Source organism: Gymnodraco acuticeps, unplaced genomic scaffold (genome assembly GCF_902827175.1).
Source record: "Gymnodraco acuticeps unplaced genomic scaffold, fGymAcu1.1, whole genome shotgun sequence".
Lineage (NCBI taxonomy): Eukaryota > Metazoa > Chordata > Actinopteri > Perciformes > Bathydraconidae > Gymnodraco > Gymnodraco acuticeps.
The window spans coordinates 94,470-116,522 of record NW_022992189.1 but is presented as its reverse complement, the minus strand read 5'-3'; the positions used below and the strand labels follow the sequence as shown (position 1 = coordinate 116,522).

Genomic DNA, 22,053 nt, shown 5'->3' with positions numbered 1-22,053 from the left:
ATTTTGACTAAAAGTTGACTAAAATCTAACCATTTTTCATCGACTAAAACGACAACAACCATTTCCGTCTAAAGACTAAATCAAAAATAGCTGCCAAAATGAATACTGGTCTACACGCGCCGGCATTTTTGAAAAAAACATCATTATGATTTTACAGTCCAAATCAAACCCTGAAAGGCGGTCTCCTATTCACGGTCAATGGGGCAAGCTCAGGGGCGGCGTGTACTGTAGGCTAGGGAAGGCTAAGCCTTCCCAAATATTTGTGTCACTGCATCCTGGTAAAATAAAAATATAATGTATAATATTTGTGTCTTTGACATTAGCGCTGCTATGCAGCCACCAGTAAACTGTACTACGAAGCCAGTTCAACAGACCCTGGATATGTTTGAGTAATCTTAACTAACCCTAACAAACGAGATCTCGCTAAACGGTCCTACGACGCTGATTATCAACTCGGTAAATCAAGCCAGGGTTTCTCTCTCCAGCTGAGAGCGCGTTCACGTGAAAGGGGCGGGGTTAGCTACATTTGACCAATCACAAACAGGGACAAGTGTACTGACAGCGCAACATCATACTTCATTAATGAAAAGTAATCTAATATTAGACAAATATGAACTTTAAACATCCATGACTTAAACAGATAATGCAGGATACAAGCCACATAGTTGCACCTGCAAGGTGAATACAGAACAACTGGTTAAAAAATAAATAAACTACTGAGTGTTTGAATGCGTAGGCTACATTAACAGGTTTATGATATCACTGCCCCATAGACACGAGGGGATCTGACTTTAATTATATTTGAGTTGAGTGTTTCGTCAACCTAATGTGTTGCTTAAAATAATACTTCTGCATACAGTATGTGACAATGTGAGTGTTGCACGGCCAGATACGGCTCGAGAAGCTGACTCAGATAAGGAAATATTGTGATATTATATGATCGATGATCTGATTGATGATGTGATATCAGTGTGATATGAATGATAAGTGCGACACGTCGGCGTCTTCTCTGCATACGGCAGTTTAAACTGTATCCTTTCTCCTGTAATATGACTTGATAGATTTAAACTCCGCACACAGAGCTCCGATTGGTCAGCAGGCGGTGCTTTCACTGAGTTGATCTCTTTTCTATAGACGCCGGGGGCGGGCAGCGTCAGGTAAAAAAAAAGTATTTAGCCTTCCCAAACCTGAGCCTCACGCGCCGCCTATGGGCAAGCTCCTGTAAATCTTTACGATGCAAAACCCGTCTTTGTTTTCGGACATTTCTTCAGCATTCATCATGTTCCCGGTCGCGTATTAAAGGGCATAAATGCATCAGTGACTTAACTATAATTATAAACCAAGAAATCTCAATACAATGAGTATTCTCAAGCATAAACATGAAGTCATTTTATTTGCACAGCATGCCAGCCAAGTGCTGCGGTGAAACCCCAGCATGCTTTTAGAAGCTGTCAAGCAGGGAGCACCCAGGTCTGAGCTTGCTCTTTAAGAGGAATCTGTAAGTTTCACACACCTTGCCCCCAGAACACATACTGCTGATTCTTTAGAACGCTCGTAACTCCTTTTCCAACTATTATCATGTTTTTACTTGATTTTTAAGGTCCTTAACCGGTTTGGCGAGTTTCAAAAATCCATCGTGTAATAAAAACCCCTCCAACACACTTCTGTCCTTAACTGTCAAATCTGAAAAACAGGCAGGGGGTTTCACTTCAAGAAGTCTACCTTGTTTGAGTTTTGATTTGTTGTAGACAGTCAGCCTAGGACACTTTTCCATCTTTTCAAACTGTGCCATGATGTTGCTGGAGGCAGACTGGGATGAAGCCACTGAAGATCTACATTCCACCCTCGAACCCTTCAACAACACTTGCCCCCAGTGCGAGTCAGATCAGATGATCAGAGATGAAATCTATGCCTGACTGATGGCAGGTCGGCTATTATTTATGAATGAAATCAGAATTAATACGATAAATGAGGAGATACAGTTCTACGTTTGATCTTTATGCTAAATTATTATCCACATTTCTTAGTTTCCTTTGGTATTAACCCTTGTGTTGTGTTCGAAAGCTGTTACCGTTCATGGTGTTCGCGGATCAATTTTGACCCATGACTTATCTCAGTCCAAAACACACACAAAAAATGATTATCATCCAATATTGTTTTAACTACATCATAACTAACTTATAATGCATTCATAACCGTACAATGCTGTTGTAATTTAATGTTATGGCCCAAAACACATTACACCACATATATGTGTATTCAGGTTCAAGTGTTATGGCGCATTTCCACTGCAACGGGGTAGCCCCGTTTAAGCGTCCCTAAGCGTCCTCGCTCAGGCCTCGGGCTGCCTCGCTGGCCGTCCGAGGCCGTGGCGCATTTCCATTACAGTTTAGGACCTGGGGTAGCAACGCAGTGTAGGCGGGGCGATCGGCTTTGTTTTTGTTCACATTTCGAGTTGTTCCGTCGAGCTCCCCGCTGGATGTTATCATCCGCAATGAGATGTAGGAACGTCGTCACCTCCTCGGTCGACCACGGTGTGCTTTTCTTATTAGACGTAGCCATTTTGTAGCTCCTCCGTTTACAAAATGCTGTTTATAAAAATGCTGCAAGTTTGCTTCTAAATATATATGCGATGCTAGGGATGAACTCGCGCGCGATCTTGTGACGATTCTCTCTGACCAATCAGCAGTCGAGAGTGTTGACATCACTAGTTCAGCCCTGGCCCTGGTCTGATAGAACCACGATTTTATGGGGCCGGAAAAAGAGGGAAAAAGTACCCGCTAGCCGGTTCTAGGCTATATGGAAAGGCCACCAAAAACTGGCCTGGCCGCTTGAGGACGGTTAAGGACGCTTAAACGGGGCTACCCGCTGCAGTGGAAATGCGCCATTAGTGTCCATATTCTTTGAGAAAGGTCGAGTTCCCGTGGGGGGAGGGGGGCAGAGGGAGGGGAGACCAGGTGCATGTTGCAAACAATTATTGTTACAGTGGCTGAAGGGGGTGGGGGAGGGGTGTCTAAAGTCAAAGATGAGTCTTGATTGGGCCAAATTTGACCCCGACTGACCTAAAACAATTCTTCTGGGTCTCCCCAGACCCCAACACCAAATGATACACTTTTTACCTTCGGACTTGGCAAAAATTGTCAAAATCAGTTCTGTAGTGTTTGTATAGCTGCTGTGGAGGATATCATGAAGCCTTGTTCCGATACAAAAAACTAGAGTGTAGTTATTATATAATTTTAACTTGAAACGGGTCACGGGAGACCCAAACACAACATAAGGGTTAAGTACGTAGAATTGTTTCAATTATTGGGAAAGCCAAAAAGAGAAACGTAATCCTCTACAGTTGGAACAGTAGGAAAGCTGTTATAGGTGGAATTGCAGTCATTATCATTTATTGACAATAAAACATATATTTCCACTCTGATTACATTATTTACTATAATTGGCAAAAAAAAGCTCCTATGCCAGTTCAGTTAATCAAAAATATATATTTCTGTACAGTTCTACATTTGATCTTTAGGCTAAATTATTATTCACATTTCTCAGTTTCCTTTTAACTTCTTAGAATTGTTTCAATTATTGAGAAAGCCACAAAGAGACTTTCACGCTGCCTTGTTAATGTTTTTTAGGGTTATATATCAAATGATATTGTGGTTGGCATATGTACTTGATATTTATTTTATCTTTCTGTTTTTCTTTTGTGAGTTTTTCTGTATTTGTATGATTTCAGCCCCTGCACTGGAACAAAATGCTGCTCCAAAATCAAGTAAAAGAATAATGAAAACAAGGTGTTTTCACTTGTAATAAATAAAACAATCTGCCAATAGAACAAGTAAACATTTGCTTGGTAGATTTTTTTAAATAAGACGGGATTTTTGTGATTAGCTGGTAAAACTAATGTTGAACTATATCTTACCAGGATCAGTAAATGTTGTGTTACAATATAATCCTGAAATGCTCAAAAGCTTTCAGTTTTCTGATGTTAGTTGTTGATTTTCCAATAAGAATTTTATTTTTTTTTTTTTTTTTTTAAATCAAGTAAAATGTATTTGTTAAAACAAGATGAACCATCTTTTACAAAAACCACAACAGCTTAAAAAACTTGTTTCATTTGAGATACAAAATAAGATGTTTTCAAGAGTCTTGAAGATGCAAGACCCTATTTCTCACTGCATTGTTACCTCTTCAGTTATTAGGTCTTATATTGAGTGTAAAGACAAATTGACTAGAAATTAGACGAATATACTTGGCAAGATTTCCATCCATCCATTACTTCATTGCGTTCTTACCTTCAAACTCTAAATATTTGTTTTTATTCATAATGTTGTTAGATTTTAGTGCTTTGAGCAAAAACAATGTCATTCATTTGATAACTCACAGGAGGGCTATTTTTTATTTTTAGGAGCTATGCTTTTTGCCCTCCCATTTCAACTCAGTTAGCTTGAACCTTGACTGCATATATAATTCTGAATTAGTTAAATAAAAACAACTCCAAAACAACTCTTATCTATACATTTCTGGAACTTAAATATGATTGACATGTTTTTTTTTGTATTAAACTGGAAATATTGTTGTTGACTGAAACCGTAACAACCAAATAATCAACCTAATAGACCATTAGAAGATCTTTTATTGCTATTACAGGTCCCTTTGCAATCATTAAGATATTGATCAATCCCATAGAACATCTGCTGCAATTTGCTCATTTCCCCCTTATGAGCTGTTGCTCTCCCAAAATGAGTTTACAGTAGCGACACACAGCATCTCAATCTGTCCCCCCCGGCTCCTGATGATTTTGCCACTATTGATCCGACAGAGGCATCGTCACAGACAGCTGAACACCCCCCTGGCTCTCGGCTGGCACACTCAGATTGTGTTGGCAGCATTGCATTCTGGGAGTTTCGGCTTTCCCAAACAGCTGTGCTTCGGTTGATCCGAGAGTGAAAATCAGACAGATAATCCTGTGACCGGTGTTCGAGTCTCTCCCATCCTTGTGGTTCCCCCCCTCTCCGCTGAATTATTCAAAACTCATGAATGGAGCGGCTCTCTGATCGCACAAGCTATCTCTTTCAGGACGAGGATCGGCGCATGGCTGGTGTACAGGCTCGAAAGGAGGAGGAGAGGAAGAGGGAGGGTCACAAGCAGACCATTCATAAGGTACCGCTCTCAACCCATCATGTTGTCTTTGTGTGCCTGCGTTTACAGTTTAGCAAGTGATCCTGACGAACTACTCTTGGAGAGTAGTAACAAGTGTCCTCTGAGCGAATAGCGTCCTTTGAATACAGTGAGGGGTTGTATTGTTAGTTATTGAAGATTAGTTGAAGCTGCGTATCATAGCTCTCTGAAACGACCCCGTGCTCTGCTGCGTATGAAATGTGATTAACAGAGTTTAATGCATCCAGCTGAATGTTACACATACTGTAGTTTGAATAGAATTGCGTTGCATATTAGAGTAGCTTTAAAAAGGCCATAATCATTTTAGGATCCAGATTATATTTACGATATGATAATACTTTATTGTCAGAACAAGTCTGACATTCTTCTTGCATCACAGTAGCACCATTTGCAACGTCAACAAGGACAAATATTCTAGACAAGAAACAAGGGAACAGACATTTAAAACAACATCACGATCACTCAAGAGAAACATGTTAAGACCCTCTATTCGAACTTAACTCTTTATTTCATCTGAGGACCGACTGGTGCACAGTTTAGTGTTTATTTGGACAATAATGAACTCTTTGTTCTCCTATTTGTTTTTTGTCCTATTTTTTATCCATCATTTGATGAAAAAGCTCAAAAATATTTACCGTGTTTTGTCTTAACGTATGTATTTGTTTTATCATTGAAGCTGTGTAGGACAATAAACAAACAAACATTTTGATTCAGACATAGATTTTTTTAAATATACACAGCTAACAGGGTCTGTCAATTAGTTATTAGCTTGATCTAAGATTTTAGTCTTATGCAACTGTTTTGCAGTAAACGTGTGTGTGTGTGTGTGTGTGTGTGTGTGTGTGTGTGTGGTGTGTGTGTGTGTGTGTTTGTGTGTGTGTGTGTGTGTGTGTGTGTGTGTGTGTGTGTGTGTGTGTGTGTGTGTGTGTGTGTGTGTGTGTGTGTGTGGTGTGTGTGTGTGTGTGTGTGTGTGTGTGTGTGTGTGTGTGTGTGTGTGTGTGTGTGTGTGTGTGTGTGTGTGTGTGTGTGTGTGTGTGTGTGTGTGTGTGTGTGTGTGTGTGTGTGTGTGTGTGTGTGTGTGTGTGTGTGTGTGTGTGTGTGTGTGTGTGTGCGTGCATGCAGTGGTACATATTGATGTGCCTCCTCGCTGCAGAGGTGTCTTCTGCTGAGAGATGGTCTTTGTGCAGGACTCATTGTCTCTCAGTAACCTAACTCCCGTTAATCCTGGCTGTTGAGAAAATATGTTATATTGAATGTCCTCGCCAAAGATACTGACTCACCCCAGCATCGGGGAGTGGCACATTCCAACCCTGAGCATATCGAAACTACAGCCTGTCCAGGAGAGAACAATCAAAAGAACGAATGAGCAGACATCTTCTCTCTTAAAGGGAGGGGATGGCACTCTTACTGCTGGATCTGCATTCAAATGCTGCAGTAACAAGAGCAAACACATTGGACTAACACATGCATATAGAATTTCAGATCTAACTTTAATGAGGTTATTAAGCCTGTGATCATTTAAGAGGGACAGAGTGGTTCCATTAGCTCTGTGTATGACCTCTGTGTTCTGCTCAAGAGAACTGTCACTTGAAACCTTCTCTGTGTGTGTGTGTGTGTGTGTGTGTGTGTGTGTGTGTGTGTGTGTGTGTGTGTGTGTGTGTGTGTGTGTGTGTGTGTGTGTGTGTGTGTGTGTGTGTGTGGTGTGTGTGTGTGTGTGTGTGTGTGGTGTGTGTGTGTGTGTGTGTGTGTGTGTGTGTGTTGTGTGTGTGTGTGTGTGTGTGTGTGTGTGTGTGTGTGTGTGTGTGTGTGTGTCATGTTCATGAAGGAGAAGCGGCGCCTGGCGATCCGTAATGCGGCGCAGCAGTGGGAGGGGGTCAGGGCCAGCCTGGAGCTGCCACCAACAAATGGTGCTAAAGAGGAAGTGAGTCCGGAGAACAGCCCCGCCCACAGCCCTGCGCAGACCAATGGCCTCGCACAGGAGCCGTCTCCAGATGAACCCAGGTAGAACATCAAAACATCTACCTGTAGTGCTATTTCTCAACCTTGAATGTGTTGGTGTGAGTTGCTGAGTGTTTGAGATATCAGGTGTAGAGATGTCCGTCTTCGCTCCAAGGTGAAGGAACTCATTGTCTTGTGTGTGATAAATACATTTGAAACACTCAACTGAAATGTGTCTTTCGAGAAATCATGGTTTCTAAACAGAAATGCCCAATTCTGGATCAATAAAGTATATCTTATCTTATCTAAAGGTAATACACAGACCTTGTTGTGAGGTTTTAGCAATTTCTTTCTACCAAACTACTTATCACAGTTTTTAAACCGGTTAATAATAGTTAACCTTGTCTTGCTGTGATCTCATCTGAGCGGTGTTTGAATGAAATAGCTATCTCTGTTCTGAGTTTGTTTGCTTTGTTTTGTTTCATTAGGCGGGTTAGCCCAGGTTCAGGACCAGAGCGACCGCCAATGGGAATGGAGAACCGACTCCGGACCAACAGCCGTCCAAACAGCCCACGGGATCCTAAGTAAGACAACAAAAGATTTGTTCTCTCTTCCCCTGAAGAGGATTCAGATCTGACTTGTTAGCGGTGACAGGCAGTGATTGACAGGTGGTTTCAATCATATGAACTGCAAAGTATTTTTAGCTCTAACATAAATAAATGATGTGTGTCCGGCACATTGACCTGCTTCATATCAAATGTTCATCCTGATCATCCTGGAAACAGATTTGATTCCTGCAACAGCTGCTACATCCAAGGTTCAAGGTTCTTTATTTGTCAAACGAACATAGCTACAGTGTAGTTATGTCGATGAAAATCTTAGGTCACAGGCTTCTCCAACAGAGCAACACAAAACACAGATAAACAGAAAAATATAGTGCAAGTAAATAGTAAATACAAGAAGAAAATTGTTTAAAAAAGTGAAATAGTGCAATAAGAGTCTATATTCAAGTCATTGAAATATGATATATTAGGTAAATAGATAAATCATTTTTAAGTAGCAGCCAGATGAATATTGTGGATGTTGTTTCAACAGTTCAGGTGTTTAACAGTCTTATAGCCTGTGGGATGAAACTGTCCCTGAGTCTGGTGGTTTTAGTCCGGATGCTGCGGTAGCGCCTGCCAGACGGCAGCAGACAGAGCAGTTTGTGGCTGGGGTGATGGGGGTCTTTTATAATCCTGAGGGCTTTCTTCCTGAGCCGCTGGGAGTAAAGATCCTCCGTGGACGGCAGCTCCGTCCTGGTGATGTTGTGTGCAGTTTTCACCACCCTCTGTAAAGCCTTACGATTGAGGGCGGTGCAGCTGCCGTACCAGGCCGTGATGCAGCCAGTCAGGATACTCTCTATGGTGCACCTGTAGAAGTGGCAGAGTATCCTGGAGTCCATGTTGAACCTCCTCAGCCTGCGGAGGAAGAAGAGCCGCTGTCCAACCCCCCATATTGAAATATTCTTTAAAACACATTTGAGTTAATCTAGGAGGTGTGTGTTTTGGCTGCTGCAGAGCTTTGTGAGCTCCCTGGTCAAATCAGTTGAGGACATACATCCTTAAGATCCACTGTTTATAACAAGCTAGGTTGAATGTGAGGACATATCACTCCTGCCCTGACTGTGACCCAGGTCTGGAGGAGTTATGAAAGTGAAGGCTGAGATTAAAGTGGCCATGCACCATAATTACATGTTTCCAACGGGGCTTTTACTGCAATGAAAATGTCTCGAAGCACAATCCCTGAATGGCAGCGGCTCTCCTTTACAGGGTCTATTATAACCTCAGTCATGTGGCCTAACAGGTTATGGTGAGGAGCTGGACTCACGCGATACCTCACTCCTTTGAGATGCGAGTTGTATTGCTTTGGCTTGTATTGAATGACAAAATACCAAGGGCCATTACAAACCCTGGCACCAGCAGTAACTAGAAAGAGAGAATATGTGACTAAAAAGAAAAAACGATGAATAACGCAATAATAAGAGATTGAGTTATTACCCAGAAATCCAATCGTGGTGTTGGTCACCGTGTGAGGAGGCCTTTGTACTATTCATACATTTGTTTAATAAAGAGATGTGCTGACACCCTGAACAGGTGGGTTTCCAGACAAAAGCATGATTTCTCCCCATGATGGTGGGAGGGTAAGGCAAGGCAAGGCAAGTTTATTTATATAGCACTTTTCAACACAAGGCAATTCAAAGTGCTTTACAAAAAATGAAAGAGATTAAGAAAATGGCATTTAAAATCAGTCATTAAAAAGAAAAGCTAATAAAATAAACATTAAAAGAAAAAAATACATGGCAGTCAATTAAACATTAAAAGAAAAAAAGTACATGGATAAAAGTTACAGTGCAGTCTAAGATATGAATAGTTCAATTAAAAGCAGCGACAAAAAGAAAAGTCTTCAGCCTGGATTTAAAAGTAGTCAGAGTTGCAGCGGACCTGCAGGTTTCTGGGAGTTTGTTCCAGATATTTGGAGCATAATAACTGAACGCTGCTTTACCATGTTTAGTTCTGACTCTGGGGACAGAAAGCTGACCAGTCCCTGAAGACCTGAGAGATCTGGATGGTTCATAATTTAGCAGGAGGTCAGAAATGTATTTTGGGCCTAAACCATTCAGTGCTTTATAAACCAGCAGCAGTATTTTGAAATCTATTCTTTGACACACAGGAAGCCAGTGTAAAGACTTCAGAACAGGAGTGATGTGATCCACTTTCTTAGTGTCAGTGAGGACTCGAGCAGCGGCGTTCTGAATTAGCTGCAGCTTTCTAATAGATTTTTTAGTGAGACCTGTGAAGACACCATTGCAGTAGTCCAGTCTACTGAAGATAAAAGCATGGACAAGTTTTTCCAAATCCTGCTGTGACATTAGTCTTTTAATCCTAGATATATTCTTTAGGTGATAGTAGGCTGATTTAGTAACAGTTTTAATGTGACTGTTGAAACTCAGGTCAGAGTCCATGACTACACCTAGATTTCTGGCTTTATCTGTTGTTTTGAACATTGCAGACTGAAGCTCAGCGCTAACTTTGATACGTTCTGCCTTGGCTCCAAAAACCATTACCTCAGTTTTATCTTTGTTTAATTGGAGAAAGTTCTGACACATCCAGTCATTGATTTGTTCAATGCACTTACTCAGTGTTTGAATTGGAGCATAGTCTCCTGGTGAAATTGTCACGTAAATGTGTGTGTCATCTGCATAGCTATGGTAACTTATTTTGTTGTTCTTCATTATCTGAGCCAGTGGTAGCATGTAGTCATTAAAGAGAAGAGGCCCCAAGATGGAGCCTTGAGGTACCCCACATGTCATATTTGTCAACTCAGATGTGTATTTACCTATAGAAACAAAGTTGTTTCTGTCCTTTAAGTAGGGTTCAAACCAATTTAGAACTGTTTCCGAAAGTCCCACCCAGTTTTCCAGTCGGTCGAGTAATATGTTGTGGTCAACAGTGTCAAACGCAGCACTAAGATCTAATAATACTAACACTGAAGTTCTGCTACTGTCTGTGTTTAAGTGGATGTCATTAAAGACCTTTACAAGAGCAGTCTCAGTGCTGTGGTTTGGACGAAAGCCTGACTGGAACACATCAAAACAGTTATTTAAATGCAAGAAATTACTCAACTGTTGAAAAACAACTTTTTCAATGATTTTACCTAGAAATGGGAGGTTTGATATGGGCCTGTAATTGTTCATTACTGAAGCATCTAGATTATTCTTTTTTAAGAGCGGTTTAATGACTGCAGTTTTCAGGGCCTGTGGAAAAATACCTGAGTGAAGAGATTTGTTTACTATATGAAGTAGATCTGAGGCCATGCAAGGCAAAACATCTTTGAAAAATCCTGTTGGAATAATATCAAGGCAGCAGGAGGAGGATTTCAGAAGTTGAATAATGTCCTCTAGGTTTTTATCATTAATCTGATGGAATTGTGTCATGGTGTTTGAATTGATGTTAGGTGGACATAGGGACAACACATTTGCTGTTCCTGATGCAGAGGCACTGACTGCTTGTCTGATTTTCTGAATTTTGTCAGTGAAGAAGGAGCTAAATTCATTGCAGGCCCTGGTGGATAGAAATTCAGAGGCTACTGACACTGGGGGGTTAGTTAGTCTGTCGACGGTAGCAAACAAGGTACGTGCGTTGTTTTTGTTTTTGGTAATGATGTCAGAGAAGAACGATTGTCGTGCGTTTTTCAATTCCAAATTATAAAGGCCAAGTCTCTCTTTATAGATTTCAAAGTGAACCTGGAGATTTGTTTTTCGCCACCTGCGTTCAGCTTTTCGACACTCTCTTTTCTCTGTTCTCACGCTCATGGCCTTTCTCCATGGAGATATTTTCTTCCCAGTCACTTCCTTTAACCTAGTTGGAGCAATGGCATCTATAACATTTTTAATTTTTGAATTAAAATGATCTACTAGCTCATTTACTGAGATGTTAGCAGGGGCAAGTGTGGAAGAGAAATTCTGAGTAAACATTTCCCTAGTATTTTCAGTTAAATATCGCTTTGTGGTTACCTCTTTTTGAACATTTTTGTGAACAGAAATAGCGCTCTCAAAGAAAACACAGGAATGGTCAGAGAGTACAACATCAGTCACCACAACCTTAGAGATATTCAGACCCTTTGAGATAATTAAGTCCAGAGTGTGCCCCTGATTGTGCGTGGGCACCGTCACATGCTGAGTCAGTCCATAGCTATCAAGAACACAAAACAGTTCTTTAGCCCCTCTGTCCTGGGGGTTGTCAACATGGATGTTAAAATCACCAACAATGACTAGACGGTCAAAGTCAATACACACTATAGACAGCAGTTCAGTAAAGTCATCAAAAAAGCTTGCACAGTATTTGGGTGGTCTATAGATATAGGGTATCAGGAGTTTACAGTCTTTAGCACTCACATCTGCTCTACACTGAACATGAAGCATTTGTTTTCAAAACTTAGATCGTAAAAAGACACTTTGGAAATGATGAAGACCTTTTTGAACATTAAAGCCTGTATACACGTCACAGTGGAGGCACAACATATGAATATGATCCATAATAGGGCCCCTTTAGAGACAGTTTAATAAATCTAAGTTGTGTTTTATTTTGTAGTTTCGGGAATTTGGAACAATATCGATGATTATTTTCATGTTTTAAAACGTCTGGAAAACTGCCAATTGCATTTGACACACAATCCAATCCACTTTATTTCTATGGCACATTTAAAAACAACAGAGTTGAACAAAGTGCTGTACATCATCAACTGTATAAAAAACATAGCATAAATACATAAAAAACAGACAGGACATGAAACAAATGTAAAACACGAGACGATGAAACCAGATCAGAAGCCACAGACTGAAAAACTCTCCTCCAAACAATACAAAACACTAGTAAGATAAAAACCCAAATGTAAAAGCACAAGTCGGGACTGCGGATGGAAATGAGCTCAAAGCTAAATCTGGCACTGTTACGCTTGACACATTTTTAAAGTTTTAAGTATTCATCGCCAATTAAATGATTAAATGAAAAAAGTGCCATGCCTGGTCTGTAAATGCAAGGGAACAGCAGTGGGTTTATAAACGAGATTTAAAAACAGGCAGAGTTGGAGCAAGTCTAACCTGGAGGGGCAATTCGTTTCATAATTTTGGAGCTGCAACAGCAAAGGCTCCTCGCTGTTTTAACCTCGATTTAGGGACGACCAGAAGTCGTCTGTTAGCAGACCTCAGTGACCGTGTGGGTGTGTATGGTTTTAAAAGATCTGCCAGGTACGGTGGGGCTAAACCGTTTAGGGCTTTGTGTGCAAACAATAACATTTTAAATTGTATTCTAAAACTGACTGGTAGCCAATGTAAAGAGGCGAGTACAGGCGTAATATGTTCACTTCTGCCTGTCCTTGTAAGGAGGCGTGCAGCAGCATTCTGGACCAGCTGTAGGCGAGACATGGAAGCCTGGCTTACTCCAATGTACAGAGCATTGCAGTAATCCAGTTTAGTGGATATAAAACAATGTATTACTCTCTCAAAGTCATTAAAAGAAAGGAAAGGCTTGACCTTTAGTACAATTCTTAGCTGAGAAAAGCTGGATTTTACCACAGAATTGATCTGTTTGTCCAGTTTAAAATCACGATCAATCCGTACACCCAGATTTGTTACAATGGGTTTCACATATGGGACAAGTGAATCCAGCACAGGTGGGGCATTGGGGCCACCACTGGGTCCAAACAGGTACATTACGTCTCATATCTGTTCTTCTACGCACACAATTCTTTATTATTCCGCCTGTTCAGCTCGGTCGGGAATCGATTGCTATTACTTTTCTCATTCATAACTTTCATAATTCCCGAGATATAGCCCATCATTCATCACCATTTTTATATTTTAACTTTAACATTGCGCAGCTCGTTAAGGTAGAGTGCGTGAAGTCAGAGTTAGAGTGGTGGACAGTTTGAAATTCGCCTTCATATTTTTTTTTTAAACCTGCCATTATTCCCAAACCCTACACTTCTCACACATCATTTTTAAACCTTTCAACATGTCTCCATTAAAGCCCATTGTAATTTCAGGCTGATATTTCCTCACAGCAGCAGCCGCATACCTTTAGTTAATCTGCCAAAAAAAACACATTATTGACCCGAAAGTACACAAAAAGCACACTTCAGATACTCAAGGTCCTTGAGATGCTTCACGCTTTCAAATTTCACCGATATCTGTTACGGTTCTTCCACAAAACGTTCACATGTAAGAGGTTTATCTCTCATTCAGAACAATGGAAGCCTTTGATCTCTGGACACCTCGTTAGCTCAAATATAAACACCTGTGTCATGGAACACGATGATGTCATAACTCCAACTGACATGCTCAGAGCAGCAGACTTCAGATAAAGGTTAATGGTCCTGCCCTCAACAGCTCTACGTCTATTATGGGGTGTCATCATATGCGGTTTCCATGGAAACGCATCCCTCGCCATAAAAGACGATGTCGCTATACATTAACTCCTATGAAAATGTTCAAAAAGTGCTCAAACTTCACATGTGTGCTAACAATCTAGCCGTGATGACATCTACGGGACAGTTTTGAGATTTCTTCAAATGCCGTTGCCATGGCAACACAATGCTCGCCATGAAACACGGTTTTCTCATAACTTCAGTGAAAAAGCTCCAAACGGCCCAAAACTTCACAGGTTTGGTAACGATGCAGCCATCAACGCGTATTATGGGGTGTCATCAAATGCCGTTGCCATGGCGACAGACCACTCGCCATGAAACACGATGTCGCTGTAAGTCCAATGGACACGGTCCAATCGTCCCCCAATCTTCACTTGTATATCACCGGTCTATGCCTCAACAGTTCTACGACAAATCTGAGATCTCACCATATGTCGTTTCCATGGAAACGCATCCCTCGCCATAAAACATGATGTCGCTATAACTCCTATGAAAATGTTCAAAAAGTGCTCAAACTTCACGTGTGCTAACAGTCCAGCCGTGAAGACATCTACGGGACATGCCGTTGCCATGGCAACACAATGCCCGCCATGAAACACGGTTTTCTCATAACTTCAGTAAAAATGCTCCAAATGGCCCAAAACTTCACAGGTTTGGTAACGATGCAGCCATCAACGCATCTAAGCGTATTATGGGATGTCATCAAATGCCGTTGGCATGGCGACAGATCATTCCCCATCAAGTTAGTTCAAAAGTTTGCAGTTCAAATATTCTGCTGCTTTTCCAAGCCTTTTTACTTTCTTTTCTTCTCTCATCACACATTCAAGCCCCCAGTGTTCATGTATCATTTCAATCTAAATTATTCTCTTTCTTCTTACACATTACATTTCAGCATAGCAATTTAGCGTCAGCTTTTCAGCATGAAGCATTCCCACTAGCAATTTCTTCAGGAATTGCATTCTCTAGTTAGATTTGTTATTTTACAACGTTAACGTATATCATCTGACTTTATTTTGTGTCTCTGAATAATTGTACTCTTCACAGCTGAGACTTTTCCGACTCAGATCATAATAACTTTGAAATGACTGCTCGGAAAGTAATCTTTCATATGTATGTCATAAACCGTATATTTCGGGGGATTAAGTTGTGAGAGATGACAGATGTCCCTTTTAAAAACGTGTAGGATTAAGTGAGACCTCCCTAATTGAATTACAAGAGTCTAGGATCCATGTAATCGTGACAGACGCTTCGTCAGGTCTTCCCCGCCTCTCTTATTGTTAGCTGCTGTTGTGTTCAGGGCCACCTGGCAGCGTCTCAGCTGTGATTATGGGACAACAATACATGACACAGTGCAGTGTGTTGGTGGCAGGCGTCCACAAGCGACTCTCGTTCTTTACGTGGCTTGTGTACACGTTACGCTCCATCTCCTGCTCTGCTGTCCTGATTTACTGCCTTCAGCACTTTAACACGAGGAGGCGTGGCGTGTCCTGATGATTAAGCAGCCTTTCAGTGTCTGGTGCCTCCCCTTCTATTACCACCAAGTGTCTTTTGACTTTGCAACCTTCTTCAATACCAGGTCACCTATTATGCAAAATCCACCTTTTCATGTATTTTCTACATCAACATGTGTCCCCTCTTCTTCATGTCTCTTCTACATCAACATGTGTCCCCTCTTCTTCATGTCTCTTCTACATCAACATGTGTCCCCTCTTCTTCATGTCTCTTCTACATCAACATGTGTCCCCTCTTCTTCATGTCTCTTCTACATCAACATGTGTCCCCTCTTCTTCATGTCTCTTCTACATCAACATGTGTCCCCTCTTCTTCATGTCTCTTCTACATCAGCATGTGTCCCCTCTTCTCCATGTCTCTTCTACATCAACATGTGTCCCTCTTCTTCATGTCTCTTCTACATCAACATGTGTCCCCTCTTCTTCATGTCTCTTCTACATCAACATGTGTCCCCTCTTCTTCATGTCTCTTCTACATCAACATGTGTCCCCTCTTCTTCATGTCTCTTCTACATCAACATGTGTCCCCTCTTCTTCATGTCTCTTCTACGTCAACATGTGTCCCCTCTGTGGAAAGAGACTCTGAAAGTTTCAGGAACAAAGATTCTCTCTCTTTTTGATCCATTTCTATAAAAAAACCTGTCTGAAAATGAGCTGATCAGATTTTGGCCACTTTATGATGTCATAACGATGTGTTGGCTTGAGTAACCATTAGCCAATCAGCAACCAAGGTAACCCCCCCCCCCCCCCCCCCCTTATCACCTGAATCTCCTCCTAGAGCACCATTGTGTTCTTTGTAACCAAATGTCTCTCAGAGGGGCGTGGGGAGGGGCTCCTTATTTTCATCTAAAGTAACAGACAGAGAATCAGCACTTTGGAAACAGGGCTGAAACAGAGGGGATTATGGGTAATGCTGCAATGATCTGTTTGGTGTTTCAGCCAATCAGAGACATGTTCTGTATATATCTGAGACCTATAAGATATTGATGAAAAACAGTATCATAGGGGACCTTTAATGTTTATAAAGTAACACAGCTGCTCTTAATCAATCTGTTTTAATGCACATTTCATTATCTTAAAGACTGCACTCATATTTTGAGATCACATACTTATATGTTGTTGTTTTTGTAGCTGCACTTGGAAGCGCAGTGTGTTGTCCAAGTCCTTGACTCTATCATTGCTTTCGGTCTCACAGATGTGTGTTTTGTAATCATGGTCTTTGGGGCAATAGTTTTCTATGCCATCAGAGGTGTTTTAAGGCGGAGTCTGGCAGGTGGTTTTTGGTAATAATTCAGAAAGGATGACAACAATTTAAATTCACTTTCTCGAGGTTGTGCACATACATTCAGGTATCTTAAACATCTAAAAAAAAGTCAGTTTTCAAGTCAGCTATTCAGATTTGGCTCCCCAAATATCCCTTGCAGACTGATTACAATAACCCCCCCCCCCCTCTGAGTATCTCCACTCAGAGGAGGTACTTTTTTGGCAGGGGGCTTAAAGAGACAGGTGTATTTACAAAGAAGTAACAAGAACAATAATATGTTTTCTGAACATTAAAGCTTTATTTACACGAGTGAACTTTCATGTTAGCACGATATGTCCGCTTTAAGACACCCCCCCTTCTCATTTTATACCATGACATTTCCCCATGACATTTCATTAAGAAATGCTTTCATTTGAGGTGCATGGAGGTTCTCATTTGGTATGCAAAGAGTAATGTGTCAATCAAATATAATTGAGTGTAATATCCCCTGTCTGTCACTGGTTTATTTGTTCAGGCTGTACTACTAAATTAATCCGGTTGTTGTGTTTACTGTAATTTGTGGCTTTTTTGTCACGCAGCTCCCAAAGGGTATTTCAAACTGACTAAACTCTTGGCCTCAAAAAAAGACTTTGAGTTATGTCACACTGTATACTCTTACAAGCAGACCTCACACAGACACACACGCACACCAAAACGTTCCCAGAGGCTTACAGCTGTGTTCTGAACTGGTCCTGTAGCACTAACCCGTCTCCTGAGGCTCACTCACCTGTCTTTTACACGAAGATAAATCAGAGAAAGTGACTACTTGCAAACTCATCTGTGCTGAGCAAGTTCTCTGTCTCTATGCATGCTCCCTTTTTGTCTCTCTGATGTTTCTCCTGAACTGAAATTGTTTGTCTGCTCTTTTTGCTGCTAAATGATGATAAACTGTTCCTTGTGTCCGGTACAGAGAGGGGTCACCTCTCATTTCCAAACAAAGAGCAGCTTTATGTTGTTTCCTGATGTGTCCACCTTTTATCTACAGACTCCAACACACTTTCTAAAAATTGGTCTCAACAAGAATCTTGGATTTGAGTTCTGCAATCAAAGGATTAGTCCTCTAACCACTGTGGCGTTCTGCTGCGGACAGATTGGAAGGGTGTGAAATATGAATAGGGGCGATAAGCTTGTTGGCGTGCTGAAATCAAAATGATCAGAGTTGGGTAGCGTGTTGCCATCTGATGTCCTCCTGATCCAGAGGGCTTTGCACACACAGGGAGATTAACGTCTCCTTCAGACTCGCCCAGTAACCCCACTCTCACGACTCTCTTATCAGGGGAGGGCACTTCAACTGTCCTGAAGAATAGAAGGCAATTACGCCGGACAAATAGGACATTGGCTAGACTCTTGCATGTTCTGTTGCAAAGTGGCTTTTCTTTCTCTTGGCACAATGCAAGCTTTATCAAACACGTGAGCAAAGCGATAAGAGCCACTTTAGCACACATTACATTTGAAAATAGATGTTAACGTTGGCCTAACAGATTAGAAAAGTTGTAAAAATCATTTTTGTAAAATGTTGCATATATTTTCCAAATGTGGACTATGCTAAGATTTTTTGTTTGCTACTGTATTATTGTGTTTATGCTATACTTCATTAATTAAGACAGGTGTTAGTGTCGCCAAGTTTACAAGTTTGGATAAAAACAGCTTATTTAATGCCGAGTTTGTATACTATTAAATCATCAAGTCAGTAGTGGACCGGGCGAGACATAATAAGGGTAGAAATCACCTGCTGCCATGCAATGTTATTTCATTTGAATATACCTTTGTCAAGTTTTTACCCCCCTTTTTTTGAGTATTGGGTCTTCCCACAAGTCAGAACTATGATATCCTGTGGCCTAAGAACTTGATACATTATATAAACGGTCACTATTAAAGTATTTTGTGCTTATCAGGGCTGGTTAACAAAGTGTGTTTGTTAGCACGATATGTCCGCTTTAATACACCCTCCCCTTCCCATTTTATGCCTTGACATTTCCCCTTGACATTTCATTAAGGAATGCTTTAATTTGAGGTGCATGGAGGTTCTCGTTTGGTATGTAAAGAGTAATGTGTCAATTAAATATAATTGAGTGTAATATCCCCTGTCTGTCACTGGTTTATTTGTTCAGGCTGTACTACTAAATTAATCCGGTTGTTGTGTTTACTGTAATTCGTGGCCTTTTTGGTTCTTTTGATTTGATATACTTTATTAATCCCCGTGGGGAAATAGTTTCTCTGCATTTGACCCATCCTGTGTTAGGAGCAGTGTGCTGCCATTTTGAACGGCGCCCGGGGAGCAGTGTAGGGAACGGTGCCTTGCTCAGGGACACCTCGGTAGCACTTGGTCTTGAACTGGTGACCTTTCAGTTGCCAAGCCAAGTCCCTATCGACTTCACCACCGCCCCGGTTCTGTATATAAACGGTCACTATTAAAGGATTTTATCTGATTTGATTAATCTAACATGCTTCAATAGCAATATATATTTTTGTGTTGGTCTTTTGTTATTTCTTAATCGTTTAACCTTTATTAGAATTATGGCATTTTATTACTATTACCTTTTTTTCATTTCTGTTGTACCTATATGTTCACTTTGTTTTAGGGGGTTTTATATTTTATATTGTTGCGATTGACTCAGTTGTCTTGTGTCTGTTAGAGAAACCATTATTTATTTAATTTGTATTATCATACATTTGACCTCCTTGTGTCGATTAACCTGTTACATTTTATATTTTCCTGTAAAGTTCTTAACAAGTAATCTGAGGGGAATTTCTTGTTGTTTATTTTGAACTTGTGATGTGTCATTTTGTAAAGCACTTTGAGCTGCATGTGTTGTATGAAAAGTGCTATATAAATAAAGCTTTATTATTATTATTACTATTAAAGTATTTTGTGCTCATCAGGGCTGGTTAACAAAGTGTGTTTCTGTGTATATTCTGCAGGCTGGTGGAGGCGGGCAGTGTGCAGAGCCTCTCTCTCTCCGACAGTCACCTGGCGGAGCTGGACGGAGAGACGCTGCGGTTGTTCGGCCCCGGAGCCCTGGAGGCCCTGGAGCGAGGCTGGGGGGTCCAGACCGCCAGCGCTGTCACTGTTATAACTTTCCGCTACATCAACTTTGACGCCATCATACCAACACTGCCGCGAATTAGGGTCAAGTTCCCCAATCTATCGGTAAGGGCACTGTCATTGTCGTAGCGATTTAATCCGTTTTGTACATTTTATAGCCACTTTTCTCTATCGGGGTTGTGGGTTATGACGCGCCTCTCTTTGCTTCCAAACAAACTTTGCGGAGATCGTTGTAGCGTTGAATCACATCAGATGTATTCTTACACACATGACAAACTTCCTCGCTTCAAAGTAACTAAAAGTTCTCCGTATCAAAAGGGAACAAAAATAATCCCGTCTAATCACTCCCTCACTCAGCTGTGTTCCATTGTCATGCCATAGATAGACATATAGACATGCACGTCATACCTGACAGCGCACATTTCACAACAAATAAGTGAGACTTAAAGTGGACTATATTTGAATAATATATTGTAGGGCCATACCTATATAAAACATGTCTGTGAAGTTTTTTTTTTTCAAAATACCAAACATCATTTTAGCCATGCCTCATTTCGCTCTATTTGCTCTTTTCCAGCCCTGTTTTTGTAAGGGCTGAATCTGCTTTTGCTGCAGACTACAGCGCACCTTACAGGCCTGGCATATGTACTACAGCGTCTCCAGCGCTTTCGAGCGGCAATGGCCGTGGCCCAACCCCCCATTCCCCTGATAGGTGGAGAGTTGGCCATATAGGCGGAGCTCCTCGTTTCTGACGTCAGACAAATTCAAATCTGGATCAGATCCGTTGCAGCCCCGTTTTTAGAGATTTGGGTACGGAGGAAAAGAGAGAGGCTTGTGTTTTCTGACACACCGGGGACACGTATTCATGTATAAAAGACGTACAAAAGTGCATTTTGCATGATAGGTCCCCTTTAAATTAACCATCTTTTAAAATGAAGTGTGACTCACTAAAACAAATAGTTAAAAGTTTACTCTTTATATTATAAAGCCAAACATTGAAACCATAATGATGAAAGGAAATGGCTCTAACAATCATAATGAGCCATTGGATAACGTTGAAGAAGACCAAAATATAATAATCATGTTAGTATTTGACATATCACAATGAGTTAAGCTTTTTGAGGTGTTGGCTCGTGGAACCGGCCATCTCTCTCTCAAATAATCCTTGTTCTGGCATCCACTGAATCCACTGATCCATTTCGTAAATCAGGCAATAGATCTTGTAGGACTAGATCAGTGTTTCTCAAACTTTTTCATACCAAGGACCACTTAACCAATAAAAAAACACTCGCGGACCACCTAACTCCACAAATATCCAAAAACACATCGTTTTTTGCAAATCGCCTGAAAATGGTACAAACAAGTGGCAACATGTGTGATGAAGGTGTTGCGCTGGGCTATATCATGCAATCGAAGCTCGCTCCATTCCCGCGAAAGTGCTGAAAACTTAAATGTATTTATTTATTTAAAATGTGAAATGTTACCAATATACTCACGGACCACTAGGGGGCGCTCACGGACCACCAGTGGTCCGCGGACCACACTGGACTAGAGCAGCACATTAAAAAAATGTACATTTTTCTATTTACATCATCGATCTTGGCAGATATTTTGAGGTGCTCATGACCAGTTGTCTCAGGAGGCGTGTGGCGCAGTGGGTGGTGCGTAGTGTAGTGTTGTCATTTGGTATGTGTATCTTGCTTTGTTATAGACAACTCAGGAGACAGCGAGTATCGTTAACTGTGCTTTATACCCGCTCTGTACTACCTAATAACTGGTGTCACACATATCACATTCCGGGTATCCACAACTCCGGACTAAATAGTATGTCACAACATTACACGTAGGTGTTCGGAACAGGGGGTCACAGGTTCAAACCCCACTGCAGTCAGCATGTCGTTGTGTCCCTGAGACACTTCACCCCAAATTGCTCCTGTGGGGATTGCCCACAGTATTGAGTATGTAAGTCGCTTTGGATAAAAGCGTCTAACAAGTAACATGTAATGTAATAATGTAATGTCTCTTCTCATCACTTCCCATTAGATAACATTGATACATACCATCATCTTTAAGACACGACATTAGTTTAAGATTCTTAACTGATAAGAATAATT

The 22,053-nt window shown here is 41.0% G+C and overlaps 1 protein-coding gene across 1 annotated transcript in view; it reads left to right on the top strand.

Annotated features, from left to right (window-relative positions):
- LOC117539152 (leucine-rich repeat-containing protein 49-like) overlaps positions 1–22,053 on the top strand; it is a gene marked incomplete at its 5' end in the record, with an annotated part of 58,545 nt that overhangs the window by 20,839 nt on the left and 15,653 nt on the right. Inside the window, 4 exon segments of the mRNA XM_034205172.1 lie at positions 5,074–5,157; positions 7,001–7,176; positions 7,602–7,697; positions 19,816–20,044. Coding sequence (XP_034061063.1) covers positions 5,074–5,157; positions 7,001–7,176; positions 7,602–7,697; positions 19,816–20,044 — 585 coding nt within the window.